This window comes from Stegodyphus dumicola, chromosome 7, assembly GCF_044657685.1.
Source record: "Stegodyphus dumicola isolate Sdum_Otavi_A_Nest chromosome 7, ASM4465768v1".
Taxonomy (NCBI): Eukaryota; Metazoa; Arthropoda; class Arachnida; order Araneae; family Eresidae; genus Stegodyphus; species Stegodyphus dumicola.
The window spans coordinates 136,025,185-136,048,248 of NC_140774.1; the positions used below are offsets into that span (position 1 = coordinate 136,025,185).

At 33.6% G+C, this 23,064-nt stretch overlaps 1 protein-coding gene across 3 annotated transcripts in view; it reads right to left on the minus strand.

The window, feature by feature from the left end:
• The window catches only part of LOC118189478 (hemocytin-like), a 728,690-nt gene that overhangs the window by 101,655 nt on the left and 603,971 nt on the right, over positions 1-23,064 (minus strand). For all 3 annotated transcript variants that reach the window (XM_085820839.1, XM_085820840.1, XM_085820838.1), the window contains exons 78-81: positions 19,397-19,429; positions 15,716-15,838; positions 9,947-10,209; positions 5,305-5,519 (exon numbers count right to left, since the gene is read on the minus strand). In XM_085820839.1, the coding sequence (XP_085676965.1) occupies positions 5,305-5,519; positions 9,947-10,209; positions 15,716-15,838; positions 19,397-19,429 (634 nt within the window). The remainder of the gene's footprint in view (positions 1-5,304; positions 5,520-9,946; positions 10,210-15,715; positions 15,839-19,396; positions 19,430-23,064) is intronic.

Consider the following 23,064-nt stretch of genomic DNA (forward strand, 5'->3'; position numbering starts at 1 on the left):
GTAAATGTAAAATTTGAAATTAGGCGAAAAAAGGAACCTTAATTTAGAGTAGATGTCTTCAGGGGATTGTCTAATTTTAAATGGTTGACAAATATCGAAATCAAGCTGTTTGATTGAATTCCAAACTTGGCGACATTTTTTTGGCTTCTTGCATTTTAATTATCTAGTTTGACTTCATTTAGAAACTTAATCTCTTTTGTGGTGTGTCTTATTATACGATTTAAAAATTATTCTATATTACTTTGACAATATTAACTGAATTGTTGATCACAATCAGCGATTATTTCCATGTTTTCGCATACGAAAGAGTGGGACTTCGCCAATTAAGTAACAATATCCGAAAGATAACAAAAAATTGGATAACATAAACGAGATAACATAAAGGGATGTCTACAGTACTCCTGTACTCAGAACGTTCCCTGAAAATGCTTGTAAAGAAATTCTGTTTGAAATGTAAAAAGTGTTATCTCATCGTTTTCTGAATAACATACACTGCTGGACATTTGCTAAGGACAGATCTCAAATTTTAACGTACCAGATATATCCACCATAGAGGGCCATGCAACTTTCTACACGTCATGTCATGCTTCAACAGATTCCACTCCTCTGTCGATACACGGATGAGGATGATCCTGTTCGTTGGAGAATATTTTTGACCAGCAAGTCGTCTACTAGAGCATCTCAAACATTTTCAGTAGGGTTTAAATCAGGAGAATGTGGTGTAATACGAGGCGTTGAATAGTTTCGATGTCTAGACAGTCTTGAACAGCGAATATAGAACTTTGCCATTCATGAAAAGAAAGTACCGAAAGTACGACAGAAAAGGCGAAAATGAGACAGTTGATCTTCATAAATGTCTTGTTCGCCTATCCTAGTCCCAGATGCAACCAACCTGGATAGGACCTGAGGCCAGTGATCACGATGCCAGCCCATACCATGAGACTGCATCTAGACTACATCTAGAATCTCTGCATCTACTGTACCTAGAATATCAGTCCCTTCCATGGATATTTTCTGAACCATAAGTAATTCTACTCTCATGCAAGATAATTTGGCATCTAAAATCCGGTAACAGATTGAACCTACTCTCATCTACGAATAGTAAAGAAGAACACTCTTGTTCAGTCCAGTTGCAATGCTCGCGACACCATTGTAAAGGAGTGGTACGACGTTGTCTAAACAATAGAGCAAACGTCTGGCTACGGTATTTCGGGAGATCTGTTGTCGAGTGGCAACAATCAACTTATTCGCCACCTGCCGAGCTGTGGGGTGCCGGTTTCCTTTTGCTGATAGGGAAATGTACCTGTCTCCTCCTAGACGTGTGACGTTTAACACGACATTCTCTGTAAAATTCTGCCTGCGCGTTCCAGTTATTTAGAATGCTTTTCACAGCCGCGAAACAACGATGTGTGTAATCTGGAATTCCCAGGCAATATCTGTTATTTTTCGCCCTTTTTCGGAATTTCCAGTGATACAGCCGTGCGTAATATCATCAGTATAATGTCAGGAAGACATACCGAAACTTTCGAGATCGTCAGAGGGATTAACTTTCCCGCAAAATTTTCGCTTTAAAACAACTGTCCTCATGCTTCGAATTCTTTAAATATTCTATCAGCGTTATCATGTGATGAACAGAGCAGGAAATGAAAATCTGGATAGGAACAACTTTTCTTACTATATCGGCACTCACGGTCATTTTCTACATTTTGCTTCCATTCATGTTGTGACTGCTACGGGTGATAAATGTCCATGCTTAACAATTGTTCAGCAGCGTACATTAGAATACGTACCCTTGCGCTATGATTTCTGACATTTTTGGAAGTATTGAGAGAATATCTCTCTTGTCACAGACTAGTCGTCTCATCGTCTGAATAGTTTACATTGTCTGCAGCTCTTTACTTCCCATAAAAGAGGATAGCAGGGTCAGGAAATGAGAAATGAGATAAATATGCAGCTGTATCATAGCAGAGATCTGTTTCTGATAAAACAACGAGATTTTTTGCTCAATATGCTAAATCGCACGGAATGAATGAAAATACGACATTCAACTACTGTTTGCTTGATAACGCGAGTCTGATGCCACTTCTTACGTTTCGTCCATATAGAAAACTCTAAACTTCTCTAAACTGTTAAAATCAGTGAACTTTTGAATAAAACACTATCATCATTTTCCTCAAAGCTTTTGAACCAAAGATCAAAATAATGTATTAAAGACAATTCCGAACTAAAAATATTTAAAATTAATTTTTATTTGCATAATAAAATAGAAGTATGATTTCAAAAAAAATTTCATCTTTTCTTTTCATTGCTGATTATAAACACTGGCTTGCAAAGCGTTAATCGGCTTAGAGCTCGAAGAATGTGAAAGGTTAATAGAAGCTGAGAGACTAGTATCCCACAAATAGAACAGTATTAAAGGATAGGAATAATAAGGACGGAGTGTGGGAGGAAAGCCGTCAGTAACGTGAAAAATTGGCCGGATATTCTTTGGGCTTCGTAATGGCGAACTTCCGTTTTGTGAGGTTCTACCAGGGACATCAAACAAATCAAAGTAATTGGTTTTTCATAGCAATAAATAGGCAATAAGGAAGAGTATGTAGCCTAATAATTTCATAATTCTTTTTCGAAGTAATTTGAAATTAAATACACATTTTTGTATTTTTGCTTTATTGTTAAATTAACATAAAAATTTTATCGAAAGCCATGAAACTAATATATTGTTTTATGTAAATAATACTAGAAAATAATTATAATTGATTGATAATGAAAATAGTTACTTAAATAATACTAGAAAATGATTATAAGTGATTGATAATAAAAACAGTAATGATAGCTGATTGATAGTAAAAATAATTATGTAAATAATGTTAGAAAATGATTATAATTGATCGATAATAAAAGAATTATTTATATAACACTAAAAATGATTATAATTGATGAATTATAAAAAGGGTTATATTTATGGTAATAAACACTAATAATAATAACTTTTTATTAACACATTAAATGTCTATTTTTATGTACTTACAATCATGCCATTTATTACAGTTTCTAATTTTTCTATTAAATAGTACTTTTAAATTAAAACTCAGTTTTTTGTCATTATTTTTAATTACATTTCTCGTCATTAACTTCAAAATTTTAACTTTTGTCATTAACTTTAGATGAATTTCTATTCTTAGTTGATTTAATGTAATTCTGAATATTTATTTAATTATTTCCGAAATCAGAGCAGCAAAGAAATGACTAAAACCAATAGTAATTGTAACTATTGTAATTAACAATGTGACATAACAAAGTTTTGCTAATGTTAAACTGATCTTGGACGAAACAGTAATCAGTGATTGTTTCTCTTACTTGTGTTAATTTTAAGCTGAATTTTGTCATATGTTTATCATTAAATTGCCTTAAGTTATTTTCCTTAAGTATATGTAAGGTTATCATTATTGTGAACAACCAGTTATTTTATGACTTAGATCTTTTCTGTCACTTCTCTTTTAGTGTCTCTACCAGAATGCAAATCAATTCCAGAGTATATCTATATCTATATATAGATATAGATATAGATATATATATAAGGGGAGATTTTCGGATTATAAGACAAGCGTGTTTCTGCTTCTGGAGGTCACGTTACAAGGTTAGGTAACTCAGATGAGACTGTATTCTTCAGTTTTGCATTATGGTTGCCGACATTTAAATTATTACGCTGGTGAGAAGTTTGAAGCAACTTTGTGTTAAATCATTTGCGTAGCCTTGGCTACTAAGTATTAAATTTGAATTTATTGTTTTATCGAATACAAGCTGTTTTTTTTCCCGAATTTGTTAGTACGAGTCCACCATTTATGTTTTTATTCTGACTTAATAAAAAGGTTTGTTTCAAAGGCCTTCTTAAGACGCAATAATTTACCCTAGTCTGTTATTAGTCTGAACTTAGTTTAGGCTAGTAAGAAGAGTACACTTTATATGTTTCATGTATATAAAAATTGATATTACAATAGCAAAATTAAATCACAGTACAATATACATTTACTGAAATAATACAAGACGACATATCAGTTTTTCTTCTTACCACATGCTCTCGTGGTGTAAGGGCAAAGCACATTCAGCTACCACTCGGAAGGTTCTGAGTTCGAGTCCCGCAACAGTACCGCACATTTTTTACGTCTTCTGCACAGAAATAAAAAACTGACAACTTTACAAGCTGCTTCCGAACTATAAAGATGGTGGACGATAATTCATACCCACCAGGGTTTGGCGCTTGAGTTTTACCTCTAGCCTCCGTTTAAGCGGGTGAGATTGTTAAGGTTTTATCCCTCTTATTGCGTGACTTTGCGTTGCAAATGGAAAGCACGTCTCCTAAAAAATCGGAAGATTTGGAGTTCAATAATCTGCAAGGAAATCGATTCCACTGCACATTTTTTTACATTTTCAAGTTTCCTGCATCGAAATAAAAACCTGATGACTTTATTCGTAGCATCGTTGATAAGTGCTTCTTTGCAGCACTCTTTATAAAAAATAATACAAATTTGTTCCCTTCAACAATAATAATGCATGCTTGATGCCCCGATGGAGGGATCTGCATGTACTGTTGACGATAAAAGATTTGCGCAGTAAAAATACCTGGCATCCTTGAAACTGTACGGTAATTACTCCCTCGAAGTTGCCAAGCATCGAGCATCGAAGCTGTCAGTACTGGTAAACGCAGGTCTGAGGAATTATTATAAACATAGATTCAAAAGAAGGACTTGCCAAATATGCTGCAAGTAAAACATTTATGTTTCTTTTCATGCCTTATTTCTTCTGTCTGTGCCTCGAGACGTCAGTTGAGCCCCTACATTCCTACACAGAACGTGCTTACTGTAGTATGTTCTAACACCATTTGCGGGCATCCGTTTTGTTACACTCTGTATACCCACTGATCAGCAACCTTTTTTTTTCATTCCGATGTTTTCCGTAAAACCCATGGAATATACATTGATCAAACACCCTGAAATTCAGATACTCTGCTTTTCCAGTGACATTCAGCTGCACAATCAGTGAAGCTCTTTCCAGTTGTCTGATATTTTCCCCATACAGAACCTGCCAGGCATAATAGTCTTCAGTTGAGTTGGTAAAATTTGTAACCAGATTGGATTATACAGAATTGAATTTAAGGCTAACATTAATTAGTAATTTAAGCATTGCAAAGAATTAACTCGTCGCTGTCTGAGAATAGAAATAATTAATGCTCAACTATCATTTATTCAGTCGACGTAAGGCACTGTTAATTTGAATATAGAAATGATCATAAAAATGAAAACTTACTTCAATTTATTACATTCTTCCAGTGCATTAGACATGACTTCGTGTGGACAAATTACAGGCGCGCAGTCTTTCTCAAGATAGTCAACTGTCCAGCTATCACCAAACTCACGACTGGTATAGGCTGTTTTCCCGTCTGGTTTCTTCTGATCATCCTCTGGTACTCTAGAATAGAATCCGCAGAGACCACCTAATCTTCTCAATAACCCTGGAGAAACCTGTAATTATTGCAAAAATTAGAGTTTAAGCTCTACTTATTTTATTGAATTTGATAGATCAATCTTGATGTCTAACACTACTTTCAAAATACGTCTACATAACTCATTCTGAAATAATAAATTATACGTCATTATGCATAATACTATATTAGAAAAGAAACAGAATAAAAATTACTGGGCGAATTATGGAAACAAACTATTTAGAGAAAAATGCATGAAGATCAGCGCATACAACTTTTGTAGTCAGTAGAGTCCTCTGTTTATTTTCCTCATAATGCGACTTCTCACATAAAATACAAAATTAAATACCCGGCATAGGAGTGAGTATTTCATTAAATAAAGTATTTCTTTTTGCATTAAAGTGCTACATTTGTCATTACTAGACTTTAGTAGCAAATATTTACCGCCTTGCCGGTATAAGAATTAATATTTTCTAATACACATATACGGCCTTGCCACCTGGAGAGTTAGATGCGTTATAAAATATTAATAAATGATTGCTATATATTTTTTATTTCGATAGCAAATATATTATGCCTAGGGAAAAAGTACATAGATAATGCGTAGAAATATAATGTAGATTTTTTCTTATTTTATTTAAGAAGCTTTTGGAAATTCAGCGATATCATTTAATTGAAACTTTACAATGAAGTTACGTCAGTGTTTTCTAGAATTTCTATATACGATTGATTGTTAGGCAGTGTCTATTTTCAGGTCACGTGGATTTGTTTTCGTGTTCGAATAATTAAACTGCGTCTCTTTTAAGATTAAGTCCTTAGAGAGGTTGGATGGATTTATTCATTCGGTGGGTTCGATAGGTACGTCCTCCAAGATATTCCTTAATTTGTAATTTATGCGGGTGTTGAGTTTACAAAAACAAGACAGTAAGAAAATCGAAAATCAGAGAAGTAAAGAGACAGTAAAGAAGTAATCGTGTGCGGGGACAATTAACTGTAATTCTTCCACTGAAAGATGTGTCAGTAAGCTGTCCTTCAAAAATTACTAAACAACACGTCTAATACTAATGACTATAATCGCTGCAGGCAAATCCTCGACGTTATGTAAAAGACAGCTATGGATAGACTAACAAGAAGATATGAAATGTACACGAGGAAAGAACGTCATAAACAGACATCTTTATATCTGAATGGAATGTGGAGTGTTTTTTGTGCGCAACCACTGTTTTAAACTTAATGCACAAATAAATATGTAATAATGTTAATAAGAAGACTCTTTACTTTTAAAACATTTCTCGCATTTCTAGTCCATAAGTGAAAACCTGTAAAGCTCTATTTCCATGCTTCATGGTAAATTCGAACCGGTTTCTGGCTGGAGAAAATTGCCTTACAGACAAGAGACATGTTGTGTATGAGTTACACATTTAAGCGGGTAATAATAGAGCTAAATGAAATTACGATCTGCGCATGCTTTGATCCATAATATGTAGGTATTTAAATCAAAATGTGTCTTTTATGCAGGCTGCATTCAAACATAAAAACGCAAGTTTTAATATTTTAACGCTTGCTTCATTTCGAGACAGAGGGTTCAAAAGTTTTTTTAAACTGAAAATAGCCAAAGTTTGAATATTTCTTGCTTTGAAAATGAAATCTGAAAGATTATCAAATGATTTAGTAAGTGCTCAAGTAGTGCACGTTCCTACTTAGGCACTTACTAAATTATAAAGCCTACCGAGGCAGATTCGAGCTCAGCAAAATGAATATTTAATCAATCTCCAAGCTCATATTTTCATTATTTAAGCAAATAAAAAGGAAGGGGAAAATGTTCTTCATTATGATCTAAAATTTCCAATTAACGTCTGCAAACTTTGGTGATTTTTCTTTGAAGGAACGTGATGATACGATAAAAGCTCGACTACTGTTAAACACTACGGAAAGCTGTGTACATGAATATTTCGGATAGTTGAGTGTATAAAAAATCCAACTCATGACAGAAAAATCAAATGAATAAAAGAAATTTTCTGACTGAAATTAAAAAAAATCGTCTTATCAAATGGCTACTTTTAAAATTGTAGATTTATTTTGTAGGTCTGAAAGAGACGAAAGTAAATCATTTAATCCAATTATGAAATCCTTTCGTCCATTAAAGTTGGTGAAAAAAACGATAATCTTGCTCAAATTCATTTCGAAATAATTTAAAGGAGCAAATATTTTTATTTAATTAGATAATCAACTTATACTATTTACAAGTAAATTATGTAAAAATCTTAAATCACTTATCAAAATTTTCCCTGTTAAATAATTCTTTAAAAGTTTTCAAATAAATACACGCATAATTCCCATTAACATGAATTTTCTTCATACCAGGATCCAGTAACTTTAGAAACATTTCTACTGCAGGCTGCTCTGTAGAAGACAAGTCCCAAATTTTAATTTTATTTTTGCAAAATGTGAGAAAATATAGATAAAAAACAGTAAACATAATAGTTCTTTAAAAAAATTAAATTATTTTACCGAGAATTAATCGCGTTCGCATGAAACCAAGGCGGAAATCTCTTGTGAAAAAAACACTTTCCAATTTCTGGAGCTAAATCATATTGTTTGGTGACAGTGTCTCATAGGTATTCTATAATGGCCTTGGAAGTCTGTCATTTGATTAATTTTTAGAAGCAAGAATACTTCTAAAATTCTAAAATATTTCGGCTAGTTGAGCTTTTCCATTAGATGATTACATGATAGTCAGGATTTTACTGTACACTGCTGGGCAACTGCTAAGGAAGGATGATGCTATCACTCATAGCAACCACAAAATTATACGATGTAAAATGTGGACAATTAGAATATATGCAGAATACAGTAAGAGGCGTGCGTAAGCTGATTTTCCTTTCCTCTTCCGTGCATCACGTGATAACGCTGATAAAAGATTTGACGCGTGCATGCAACAGTTGTACTAAGTGACAAAGGTTTATAGGAAAGATTTAATTTGCGATTGTGAAATTTTCGGTAAGTATTTCAGATATTACTTAGAAGATTTTACCTGTGGCCGTATCACTGGAAAAATCGAAGAAAGGAGATAATCTAATTGCTGCCAGGGACTCATCATTATTTCATGGCTGTGGAAAGCCTTTAGGAACGTGTAGCCAATGTCATGGGGAATGTCGTATTAGATATGCGACACCTGCAGGAGACAGGTACATAGCACTATTGCCAAAAGAAACCGGCGCACCACAGCTTAACAGATGGCGAATGAGTTTCTTGCGGCCACAGGACAGCGGATCTCTTGAAAAATTGTAGTCCGACGGCTGGGAGAAGGAGAACTATGCATCTATAGATCTGCTGTGTGTGTGTACCATTGTCTAAACAGCATTGTATCGTCTATTTGCAATAATATCACGAGCATCACAGCGTTGGAGGAGCAGAATTATGCTTGCGTGCTATTCTCAGATGAAACTTCAATTCATCTGAGAATCATCTGAGTTCAGTCTATCACCGGATTGTAGGCGCCAACTGAACTACCATCAGAGTGGTACTGCTTATCCTGCAGAAAATATCTAGAAAAGCGATCAGTACTCGAGATGCAATATCATAGTACGGGATGGTATCATAACCAATGGCCGCACGCTACATGCGGCTGTAAGTGGAATTATGATCGATCAATGATAGTTTGATGAAGTTTCTTCTGTCTCATTCTCGCGTTTTCCGAGATCCTTTCGGTGATAAGTTTCTTTTCATGGATGATAAAGTACCACTTCATCAAACAGTCGCCATTCAGGTTTACTACAGAGCGATAATACTCAACGCCTCGTAAAGCCAGTACATTGTGTAGGTATAAACCTCTTGAAAATGTTTTGGTTTCTTTGGGGAGGCGACTTACTGATCGAATATATTCTCCAATGACTACGAACACCCTCATACGTACACGATGCATGGAAAGTTTCATTGCACTCCACGGTCAGCATATCCCGTGCTGATACCTTTCTCAAAGGTGCCTATTATCGCTCATATTCACGCTTCCATTTATTTGTACACAGCATCAAAAGAAACCTTTTTAAGTTTGGATATAACCACGTTCTGAATTTTTCTGAATAATAAACATTCTTCATCCTAATGTCCGAATAGCGTGGCAATAGTATCATACTTTGTCCTGTCTAACCTCAACTTGCGCTTAATATAATGGTATACTGCAACGGATTCTAGCTTCATATTTTTGTTGTTCACAGTTTTAATGAGGAAACTGGCAAGAAGAAGATAAAAAAAATAATTTTAGATATTCTAAATAGAGTAAATCGTATTTCAGCATAGCTATTTAAGAGTGTTTATGCTGTTCGATGAAGGGGAAAAAATCACTTTTCCTTTCGATTCATTGTTTTAGTCTAATAAGCATAGATAAATAGCGTCATGCGTGCAATATATAATAGTACTCCAAATTACTATTCCGTAGGGAAGCAGAATAAAATAAAAATTACCTACCTCTACTTTTAGGTGAGCCATGTTATCATACATAATTGTAAAGCCTCTTGCAATTGATTTAATAAGAACTTGGTCTCCTACTTTCTCGATAATCAGACTTCTTCTTGATTTTGTTTTCTTGCTCAGTTTAACCAGCTGCATTGCGGAATACGTATGGCCATCGAACTCAACTGTGAGATTAGAGTGAACTTTGATTTTATGGTTTCTATATGCTACTTCTATCCAGTGCTTGCAATCTCCGACATAATCACAGCTCTTATGAACTGAAAAAGCAAAAATTAAGAAATTTTTGATGATTAATTAAAACAATTGGTTAGTATTTTACCAACCGTTCAAACGCACGACTGAGGCGCTATGGAAAATAATAATTTAACATTATTTACTTATTCAAGAGTTCCTGTTAAGATGAAAAAAAGGTAATGAAATTTTGCTTACTTGAATTTTGTTCATTTTCTGAGGATCCGTTATGTTGAATGAAAATATTTAAATTTTTAGGTTAAACAGAAATATAAAATTTTAATGTTTTTTACTTGAATAAATGTATATTAGAAATTTTGTATTCTTGAATAAAGTGTGTATCTTAGTTCGTAGAGACATCAGGGTTTTTTTTTGTATGCTGGAGATGTTAAAAATGTGCAACGTTCTCGCCGGGACTCGAAGCTGGACCTCTCGAATACGCGCCGAGTGTGCTATCGTTACACTACGAACGCATGCAGAAAGGAGGGAGAAAATACCTTATATACTCCTTCTTTTAAAGGAAGACTGGTGATTAAGGGACCTAATTGCCAGGGTGATGAATTCTTGTCTACCACCTTTTAGTTCGAGCGTCACTGCAGAGTCACTCGGCATTTTTTGGATGCTGGAGGCATGAAAAATGTGCAGTGCCCTCACCGGGACACAAACCTAGGCCTCTCGAGTTCGCGTCAAGTGTGCTAACTTTACACCACAAAGGCATGCGAAAAGAAGACAGAAAATATCTTATAAGTTTTGTGAATGAATGTTACTGAATTTAGCATTTTGAGTGTCCTTAAGGTATGAAAACATACCTTAAGGACACTCAAAATGCTAAATTCAAATTGCCTGTCGCTCTAGGAAAACCCGGGACGCCCCCCTGGGCTACTAGAGCCCTCAGATCTAGGTCCTGCCAGACCCACGGGTCGACCAATAGGTGATCTTTCCGGGGCCTCTAGAACCACAAGGTTCGTAATTTGTATACCCCCGTGGAGACTGGCTAGGTACAGATTCTAGACAGTAGCTTTGCAGAGATCTCTACGTTGACCCACCCGGAGAGGATAGATGATGATGAATAAGATGTGTCCATCATTGCCAAAGTGATGGACGAAAGTATGAAAATGAGAAATATTTTCATTTTTATCCGTCTTTTTGGATCGCAGTTTCGAACGACCGAAGTTTTGAACAACGCAGTTTTTAGTAATTGTGATGTCAGTAGTAAGTTTAGTAAGTAGTAGTAAGTCAAACGGTATAAATTACCTAAATCGAATATAAAGTTTTCTGATACTCAGAAATAAATATATTAGAAAAAATAAAACTTTAGACATTGTGCCAAAATGTGTAAAGCTTTTGTATGTTGTCATGTCTGCTGAAAACCTTATACACAGCAATTTTGTGTTGAAATAGGCAAAACGAAAGAAACCAGTAATTAAAGCTGCAAGCACTCTCAGCAAAAGTAAAAAAACATGTTCTCAATTCAGCAGTGTTCAAAAGAAGTACCCTCATGACACTAGAAATATTAATTAATTGAAATAAGAGAATTAAGAGAGTCAGAAAGTTATTAGACATAGAATCCAAAACGAATTTAATTTTGAAGAGCACAGCGAAGGAACTTGGTTTCAAACCCTTCCGTACAGAAACTATTGCTCACACAGTATTTGGATGTGCACAAACGGAAGCTAAACCTTATGCTAAATATAAAATTAAATTTATTAAGTTTGTTTTGAGTAGTGTTAGAACTATGTTAATGTTCACATATCTGTGAGAGAACACAGAATTCCGTACTTATGGTTGCTAGAAATAATAAGAATTAATTTTATCGCTCTAACGTTGTCCAGGAAGGAGACAAGACGTGTTCTTAAGAACTGATTGGAAGTGAGGAGATGCTTTACCATATTGGTCTTTCATGGACTTGTAATAACCCAGACAACTCCTCAAACAGAAATGAAAGAGAAATAAGGTTGTTTAGCACTATCAGGAGAGTGAAGAAGTTAAATAAATTTGAACATTATGTTATAGTCTTTAGAGAAGAGAATACCATACAGGAAGTCTCGAAAAAGAAGTTAGAAGAGGGAGGAGGCCACTACTTGCGTCACCATCCAGTTATTAAGCCAGATATACCATTACTTCTCTATCAAATTAGTTTTTGATGCCTCGTGCACAGTTGGAAGAATACCATCCTTAAATGAATGCATATTCAAAGGGCCTAACTTAATAGAAGAAATCCCGGCTATATTATTGAGATTTAGAGAAAAAGTTCTTGCTGTTGCATCCGACACTAGAAACGCTTTTTTCCAAATTCAAGTTGAAGATCATTGATTTTTAAGATATTTTTGGGGGGAGGAGGCAGATAAAATCAAAGTCTATCAGCATAACAGAGTGTTGTTTTGAGCCATTTGTAACCTATTTTTATTAATTCATTATAAGATACCATTTGAACAAGAATCTAAAAGAAATCAAAGCGATTACTGACAAATTCCAGAAGTCCTTCTATTTTGACTTCGTAGATAGTGCATCTGAGTTAGAAGGATTTATCTCAAAGTCGATAGAAATTAGGTCTGAAGCTAAGACATATTTCAGATTATGGCACTTTGCTCCTGTAGAATATATAGAAGAGTTTTTATTTGACTATGAAAATGATAGTAGAATTTGAGTACAACTTCTAGGAGGAAAATCGTAACTTGCTCCAAAACAGATTTTTATAATACCGCGTTCTGAACTTCTTGCTTATGGTTTGGGAGCTCTTAATCCAGCGTATCTGTCATCTCGTGGTTGTAGCCCAAAACATTTTATCGAGTTGTGATGGTTGGAGGGAACAAAATAGCTAAAGATGAAAAAAATAATTAGCCCCAGTCAGAACGGGTTTTTAACAACAATTTAGCTGTGTCGGAAAGAAAGAAACTGCAGCATGAATATTTACTTATAACAAAAGTTACTTATAACATTTATTATTATTATTAAAAAATTGAAACTTTGAATTATAAAAAAAAATTGAAATTAAAAAAAAAAAAAAAAAAAAAAAAAAAAAAAAAATTGAAACTTTGTAAGCATCATTTTCTGAATGAAAAGATTTTTATCAAACTGTTGAAACAGAAATTATGTTTTTCCATATGAAATTTCTGTCAAAGAAAAGGAAAAGGCAAAGAAATTTCTTTAATGAAGAATTCGGTTAGAAAATTTTAGTGGTGTCTCGGGTATTGTAAAAGGATTCATTGCTATGAAAAATCAAAATAACATAATACGAACAAAAACAAAGTTTTTAGAACTTGACTTTTCAACGATGTTATGTGAAGTTGAAGCTACAATGAACAGTCTTTAAGGTACATATTGTCGATAAATTTATTCTTTTGACTCCATCATTTAAGCCATCCAAGAAATTGGGATACCTGACCTAGAGAAAATTAATATCCCAAAACTTCGAAACAGATATCGAAAATGACAAAATATTAAACATTAACTGATAAATAGATTCTGAAAAGAATATTTAGAACTCTCATTCAGAAATCGAAAATAAAAGCTTAAGTTATCCAGACGGAAGACGTAATACTAATTTAACTAGAAAACAGAAAGAGACTATCGGCAAAGTAATAAAAATCTTCTCAAGCAAAGACCGTTATGCACGAATAGAAGAGGTAAAAAAATCTTCAGGAGCTTTTGTATGCGCACTTCATAAAATTCCTCCCTGAAGATAACCAGGAATGATGATCCTGTCAGCCAGATGGTGAACTTATTGAACTCTGTGAACATTTTAAACTCAGTTTTAGGACTCTGTTAAATATTTAAAATTTCTGAAGAAATTATTATTATTTTTTTAGTATTATTGTTTATTTTATTATATTATTTTTGAATAAGTAATTTATTTTATTTTATTTTATTATATTACATTTGAGTAAAGGGTAACTTTAATTTCTGGTCTTCACCATAAATTAAAGATGGAAATATGTTAAGGATTCAGTATAAAGTGTTTTTATCCTTACTGGATGGCGCCAGTAGTTTCACTAGTGACAGAAATTTAACCTTGTCATAGTTATCCGTTTTTGTTACGTTTCTGCTTCATTCTACTTCATTCATGTAGAAAATGCAGAGTTTGTGGCCTTCTGGCTCATCTGTTTATTTTTACAGTCACAGATAAGAAATAGACAAAGTGATGTATTATAGCAGCTAAATATTTGCTTTTATCAAAGGTTTTATGTGATGTGTACATCGAGATGTAAAGTGATGACAAAATAAACTGTGTTTCGTCTAAAAACAAGAAGCTCCTTTTTTCAGCTAATAAAGACATCATCACCACAAGTTATTCAACAGTTCCTGACAACATGAAAAAAAGAGTGAAGTTTTTCTTACTTCTTAGCGAAAATCAAAATTATGACAGAACCTGTATTTGTTAGGGGATTGTGGTATTGTTTATCAACAGGAGTTGACTGATTACACTTGTAATTAAGAAATCTATTTAATCCACTGTTTTATCTTGTTTTTCATTACTTAAAAATTTCAATGGTGGGAAAAAATTCTTTAATTTAACTCGTGTTCCGTTTAACAGCGGAAAATTTTTTTTGAACTTCTGTACACTTTGTTATGCTGTTTATCATAACTACATTTATCTTCCCTAAATTTTATATATTTTTTATTTTAGTCTGTACTTCAAGTAAATAATGAACAAATCAAAATAATGATAAAATGAGAATGATTTTATCATTGAGATGATTAAAAATAAAGCAAACATACAAAGCGTTACAACTTTCTCATTGCAAAAATCTTATCGTTTACTCATAGGGTAATCACGATGAAAATGCACACAATTTTAATAACAGAAAAATTCAAAGAAATTAGATAAACTCGTAAATATGTGAAGTAAATCAATCGAAATTTTATATACCTCTCTGTTAACTCATGTTAACGTAGAGGTTTACAAGCGTATTACAAAAACTAAAAAGCAGATAAACAGATAAATGCATCACAACTCGTAATAAAAGCAAACATAATATTCAGAATGAAATATTAAGGAAACATTTGTAAAATAATTAACTAAATTGTAATCGAGAGGGAACAAACTTTCAATCAAACTTTAAAAAAATCTCATCTAAATTAAATTATTTAATTATTTTAAATTTCTTTTACCTTCTTAAGTATTAGGAACACATGAACAATATTCTGATTCATAATAAATAGCTATGGCTAGCTAAAGCAAGGAATAGATCGCTAAAATATTATGTGTAAAATAGTGAAATCACTCAATTAATCAAAAGATACTAGTCACGTCATCTTCGATTTTAAATAACTAATTTAAATATACTGCCTTTTTTTTCTCTTTTGGAGACAACAGCATGTACGAAACAGAATATTGACAAAAAAGAGAAGCTAAAAATGCCGCAAATGAAGCAAATGCTAAATAAATCTTAAAGTTAAATTTGCTTTTGTATATATATATATATATATATACCCTTCGTTATTATTCGTAATTTTATATTTGGTATTATTTACTGATATTAGCAATTATTCGGTCATCTAAACATTTAAAAATATTTTTATGGTACTTACTCGATAAATTGAATATTCCATTTAATATGTCCTTCATAACGACGTGGTGGCAAATGTCGTACGTTATATCTTGGCCGTCAAATGTGTTGATATGCTTGCCCATTATATCACATGTAGCATTTTCTGAAGATACATTAAAAGGTTTTTTTAGCGTTTCATACTTTTATGTAAAATATAAAAAATATCATAAGGTGGAAGTATGTTAGGAATTTAATATAAAGTATATTTTTCCGTCTCCAGACAGCGCCAGTGGTTTTACTAGTGAGAGACATTTAAAATTGTCATAGTTGTCAGTTAATTACGTTTCTAAATTAAAAAAGATTATGATATAAAGTCATAATTAAAAAATCTGACTTTATATCATACAACATAGCGGGATCATCTTATATAAGAAAAGACCAAGACAAAAATATGTGTGTGACGTGGACGCAATCAACTGATAAAGGTTTATGTTTACACGTAACCTTTCCGAAAATGAGAGTAATAAAAATAATCTGAGAAAGATCATTGAGCAATTAAGCTTTAAGTTTCACGTAACATATTCGTTATAGAATTGAAGACTTACTATGCTAGTAAAGCAAAAATTAACCCTTTTCATTGAATTAAAAATGAAACATGGATTTAAGATCCTTTCAAGGAAGTACTTTTAACATTATAGAAAAAATAAAATGTTAAAAAAAGCAGCGTAATTAGTGTAAGAAAAAATAAAGAGCAATTAAACAAATAAAAAAGTGAAGAATGTTAAATAAAATGTTTTAAAAATCAATCGAACTAGTGGCCAACTTTTCATTAATCCTTTTACCTATATTCTTGCCATGTAAATGCAACTGAAATAGCTGCATACATTCCAGAGTTTATTTAAGTGAGAACGGAAGAAATGGAGCTAGAAATTTTGAATATTCAAAATGGCATTGTCCTAAAAGCCAGTATATCAGATGAGAACTTATGAAATATAGTTGACAGAAATTTCCATTCTTCAAAAGAGTATCATGCAAGACAAAATCGTTTTTGGTTCCACACACTTACGTAAGTAATGGCTTTCAGGAATGAATATTGCAAAACTAAAGTACAGATTTCGACTTAGAAGTGAACATCTTAATAATTGCTGGACGAGCAGGAACATTATCATTCTCTCCTAATATGAAGCAATCCCCAACGCAATAAGCAATCACACTGATTTTAAGAATTGCATTTTCATAATGAAATTTTGTACTAACGAATAATAAACTAAAAATCTGTAAATTTACATAATGGATAAATAACTTTTATATCTTAAAACAGTATTTTTGAAATAATTCTTTGGTGTATTATGCGTATTATTAAATATGTCAGCCTATAAATTTACCTTAAACTAATGTGCCGGCGCCTAACACATATTACAGAATATGCTCTAATGTACAAAACGTTTGGGCATCCCTAGCAGTCTCTTACCGCTGAATAATAACAGAGTCTCTCACCAGTGTAATAATTTTACTGAAAAAAATAAAGATTTCGATCTCAGAAACGCTTAAGGCCGTTTCTTAGTATTTTGAGTCATTTCAGTTCAGTTTATGTTGCGCCACCTAATTGTTATTCACGTTATATTACAGATTCACAGTTATGAAAATCCACTCTTTAAGCATCCATAAACCTAGCAAACTGAAAATTTTGATGGTTGTTATCATTTCATACTAAGACATTATATTTCTAATTATAACAAAAAATTTTAATTTAATATTAAATAATAATAATTAAATTAATATTCATGCAACATGTCCAGAAAAACCCTTACCTCGCCTTTATTTCCGCAATCGTTAATTGTGTACATGCGTTTCTACTGCAAAAATGCTTTAAATGAAGCTAAACTTCATGCGTTTCTTAAATGGAAAAAATATTTTTGAATAAAATACGAAATCTAATTTTTTTACACGTTCTTCGAGTCCTTATATTTATAAACATTTTGTACTCGTTATAAAAACACACAAGAAGTTTGACCCTTTATGACAGAAACTGACCGAGATATTTAATTTCAAAACCATCGATGTGTGAGGTGATTTTGAACTTGAAACATGGGGGTCGGTTAATAAATAAATTAGATTAATTCGCGGTCGATTTTGTTGCTCCTTAAACGCCATTTAATGGTATTCTTTTGCGATTTACTAGTGTTTTTATTCTTAATTTTGTTTCATTTGGTATGACGAAAGAATATTGAATCAAGTAACTTATATGTATAAAAAAGTTATTAATTTTCTCATGAATTTTATTACTTTAGAGCAGAGTTTCTTAAACCTTTTTCAGTCGCAACCCTTTTTTATCACTGAGATTTTTTCGCGACCCCCAGGACCCCGTAAGTATTGCACAAATCTGACACACGCGTAAGTGAAACTGTCAATTTTTTCGCCTGTACTGTAATATACTATAGCAGTTTTAAGTCATCAACTTTAATTTCTAATTTTAAGATAAAGAACAATGTGAAAATTTTAAATAAGTAACAGACGAAATGAGAGCAAGGAAAATGAACCTTTATATTATAAAAAGAATTCGTCGAAACATTTTCGTTTTTTTTTTTGTCTGTATTGTCTTATCTTTATCTATTTTCAGATACATTGTGTAAAAATATTTAGTAATTGTAAAATTATTATAATAAGTTAAAGAAATATCAAAACTGCTAAAATTTTTGGCGACCCTCTGGTGCAGGTCCCGAGACCCACAGTTTAAGAAACCCTGCTTTACAATAATAATCTCGCAAAAATAAAAAAATCATCAAAATATAAATATTTTCTATTTTAATAAATGAAAATAATATTACGAGTTGGCTATGTGCTAATACTGAACCTTGACTGTGTATCATGGAACACGAATTCTATAAGATTCTGCGAATAAGACTTTCATTTAAATATATATATATATACATATATATATTTAGTATATTTCCCAATAATCTGCATAGTAATACTCGTCATGTATTCTCTTAACATGAAAAAGTTTTTTCTAAATAATATTTTATTTTTAGTTACGTACAAAGGCAAACCTTTCTCTCTTCAATTTGTATACTGCCCCTGAATTTGATTCCGATTTTAATATCAAATATCTCAATCAAATTTTGCCGTATGGGAGGCAAACTTGTTACGTTTTATTTTCTATAATCAGTAGAATATTTTCCTGAATATAAGTATAGGAGCCGAAGGAATGGGTAAAAGGTTAGATTTTGTAATTATTATACAATTAATTTCTTTAAATTTAAAAATGCCCAAACATGAATATTTGCGTGATTCAAAAACAATTTTTGTAACTGGAAGTATTTTTCTGACCAACGGTTACAAAAATAAAAGCTGGGTAAGAATTTCTGCGGACATGGTGTATAAATAGTATAATTAATAAAAGACGTTTTTGATATCATACATTATGCATATGCTACAAAATTTTCTATTTAAGATAGATAAATTCAATTCGTGTAATCGTTTTAAATAATTTAATTTCATTTAAGTTAAGCAGAATAAACAAGATTTTAAACAATCCTCAGACGTAAAATAACCGTAAGCTATATTTTTAGACCTAAAAAAAAAAAAAAAAAAAAAAAAAAAAAAAATTGCAGACTTAAGTGTAACATAAATAAAATAAATTAAGCTAAATGAATAGATAATATGCTCTGAAATATATAATACTGCCTTCCCTTACTGTAATAATTTTGACATTTCTTACCTGGAACAGGAGCTGGTGTCGGAAGAATAGCAGCTGAAATAATAAAAGATATTTTAAAGTAGAATATTAATTTTATTTTACTTTGCACAAACATTTACGTTAAAGTAAAATAACCTGGGGAAAATACGCGTCAAAAATGTCATCATCAAATAACAAAAACACATTACAAAAAATAAATAGTAAAGAAAAATTCTTCTGTGATATTATTGAGTTCTACTCATGAAAGAAAACATGGACTGGGATTCAAGCTTCATCCAGATAAAACAGTATACATAAAATAATGCTAAAAATAGACCCTGGACACGAAATGAACAAATATTTGAGAAGAGGGACTCCAAATCGCGAAAGGAAGAATACATAGGAAGCCAGAACTATATAAGACTTTAAATAGAAAATTCGAAGACAGTATTACGAAATAAAAACATATAATACTGTTGCGTTTTTCTTTCTTCTGACACCAGTTTTTACGTTATTTTCTTTTCCTTCACGTTCGTACGGGGTTCGTATGGATTTGGAGTGAATAATGACGGCACTACTTGATGAAGTATCGAAACACACTTTATTAGCCAGTATTGTCAGGACAGCTCCAAAACACGTTTTACAGTCGTCGATGAACTACTATAAACACGCTGACACGATCAGCGACACAGCCTTCAGGTTATCAGGTTATCACGGTGGAGACAGCTTCATTGCAAAGCACCAGAATACAGCTCCCGTCTCTGCTTGATCGTTCTCGGAACTCCATGTACTCTCGAGACTCTCCACGCTACAACTCGCGATGCACTCGACGACACGCAGAGCACAGCTCCTGACTCTTCGGTTCAGTCGTTCCCGGAGCTTAAGACGCTCTCTCGACGATGCACTGACCGCGATATACTGCGAGACTCTTTCGGTGCACTCGACGACCCACTCGGCACTCGCTGATGGCTGTCAACTCAATGAACTCCGTTGGGATTGACTCGCTAGACGAGACACCAACACGATACTAACTAGCTCTCCGCGTACCAGCAGGGTTTATATAGTTTTCGGCTTGTGTTCGAGAACATTCTGGGCTAAACTAGTAAGAATTCGTTCCAGAAGGTTCTCTATCCGTCCATGGTATATCGCCATTTTGTTGCAAAATGCGCGATTTCTTGCCAAATATGGTAACCCTGCCTTCCCTTGCAAACCCTGCCTTGTCTCTTCTTGATCTTGGCGGGATCCAAATGGAGTTGCTGCAGATCTACCTTAAACCAAACCTCAGTAAATACTTATCTAAAATACATATGACGCAAATCGATGCAATACAGGGAAGCTGTAGAACATAATTTCTACACCTGTTTGACACAAAACACGATCCAAAACTTCACAAAACGAAGACCCCATTGCTGGAATCTCGCAACACTAAACCACAAATAAGAATCCAAAATCACCATAATTTTGAAATTTGCAGGTCGAATTTCACAAAATTGGTATCTACTTGATCAGGAAACTTTATGCACACATTTTAAAACATGAAAAATACCGACTGTAGCTATTTCCACCTCTAAAATCCACTAAAATCGGAGCACGAAGTTTAACGGCCAACACCATCGATGATCCGAACGCCTCCATTTATATATTGTCTGTCATAACTGACTGTTGTGAACTAATTGTTACTGCTTCTAAGAAAATGGTTGACTTCCTTAGCAAATTTCAAAATCAAGTCTTTCGTCTCATTACTGGAGCAGTTAAATCCATCAGTATTGATTATTTATTGTTATACTCTAATAACAGGCCTTTCAGAAGGAGAAAATTATTAGAACTCCTCGTCTGACCATGCGTAATCATATATCTACTGATCGTAATCTAGAGACTCGGAGAGGCTTTGTTCAGGAAGTCATCAATCTGATTTCTCAACTTGACATTGAATTTAGAATACAGAAATATTTATTAATCCGCTGCCTCATCGAAGCCAAAACGTATTCGATCTGCCTTGACTTGAGTCAGAATGTGTATTAAAAGCAGAGGACTGTGATGAAATCCTAAAATATGTAGCATAGGAAACTTTGAATAATCATAACCCTATTTCGCATTGGCTCAGGGTCTATACAAATGGTTCTAGGGTGGAAGATTGTGCCAGTGCAGGAGCCGGTGTTTTTTGCGAGCTGTTTTCATTTTACTCTCCTGTTGGTGTTTTCGTCCATGTCACTTTTCGACGAAGAAATCTCTGCTATCCGATTGGCCTTTCTGAATGTGTTTCTAAAGTTCCTAGAGTGATTTTCTCGGACTCAGGAGCAGCTCTGCTGGTCCATCTCATACTAAAGATGTCGATGACTATACCAATCTTTTGGCATGTTTATCAGATTGTAATAAAACAGTTGTTTTGCAGTGGATCCCGGCCCACTGCGGAATTGAGGGGAATGAGACAGCTGACTTTCTGGCAAAAAAAAGGGGCTTCTGTTTTACAGCCAAATATCCAGAAACTGACCTACCAGTCTATTATGACAATAGTTAAAAGGACACTAATGACTTCCCTCTCTCGAGATGTTGCCGCTAGAAGTGGTCAAAAGTCCTGGTTCAGTCATATTCAAGATATTACTGAGTGGCCTCGTGGTAAATCAGTGACACGGCTATTTTCTACGGTTATTTTCTGGCCCTGTTTGTCTCCAAAAACGCCTTAATAGAATTAACTTGCCTTCGCATCCTGTGAAGGTGGTGTGCTTGCAGCCTAGGTGAAGCTTGCAGCCTCTGCAAAATTTAAATTAACTGCTAGAATTTATAACAATTGTGAAAGAAGCTTGAGGTTATGCCAGGTACAGATGGCTGGTAACTTTGTATTTGTATACTTTAATTTAACTCCTCACAAGTGGTAAGATAGAATAAATTTAGCTGTTTTTTACCTTGTAAAGATTCTGTACTGTGTACTTCTAAGTTGCAGTTGAATGTGAATAATCTTAAGAACTAGTAAGCGAATATCTCTTTATATCGTGGGGTAGAAAACAACAAGTGAGATGGGTGAAATAACCCTTTATTATTCCAACTAAATTTTAACAGAACTCCGTCTTGGAGTTGTACAATAAAGCCGACACTCGGGCTTCAACTTAAGAGACTATGAATTAAACTAAACTAATCTTAACTAAAGAGATATAGCCGAAGCTATCAAAATTCTACCAGAGCTGGCTCCTTAACGCTAATTGACTGCGAAGTTATCAAGGGCCTAAAGTACGGCCGAGTGTAATAATAGTTTATGAGAGAGTAGCCTAAAAAGGCGGACGCGTGCTAACTAGAATCTTTGGCTGTCTCTGACTAAGACAGTAGAACTTCGCGGTTAAATACCGCTCTTCCTTAACTTGCATTCAAACGTGATTCTAAAACTGCGTTCTGGCCGGAAGTGGTAAGTTGAAATTAAGAAGCGATAGGAAAGGAAGTTTAACTCAAAATTTATCTGTTAATAAAATTAACATAATCCTTACAACCTTTATCTGTTTGCTTTAGAGTGTGCTGATTTGGTTCGGAGAGATGCCTTCGTGGAGGGCTTTCTAAGAAAAACCGTCTCTTATACACGTTACACATGTTACCGATTAACCAATTTTCAGCTTGGCCGCTGGCCAGTTTACCGCTTGGCCACTGGGGGGCTGTTTTAGAGTTAGATATGTTGGTGCTAATAATTCACCTTGTAGAACCTTCGTAACACCGTAGTTGTAGTT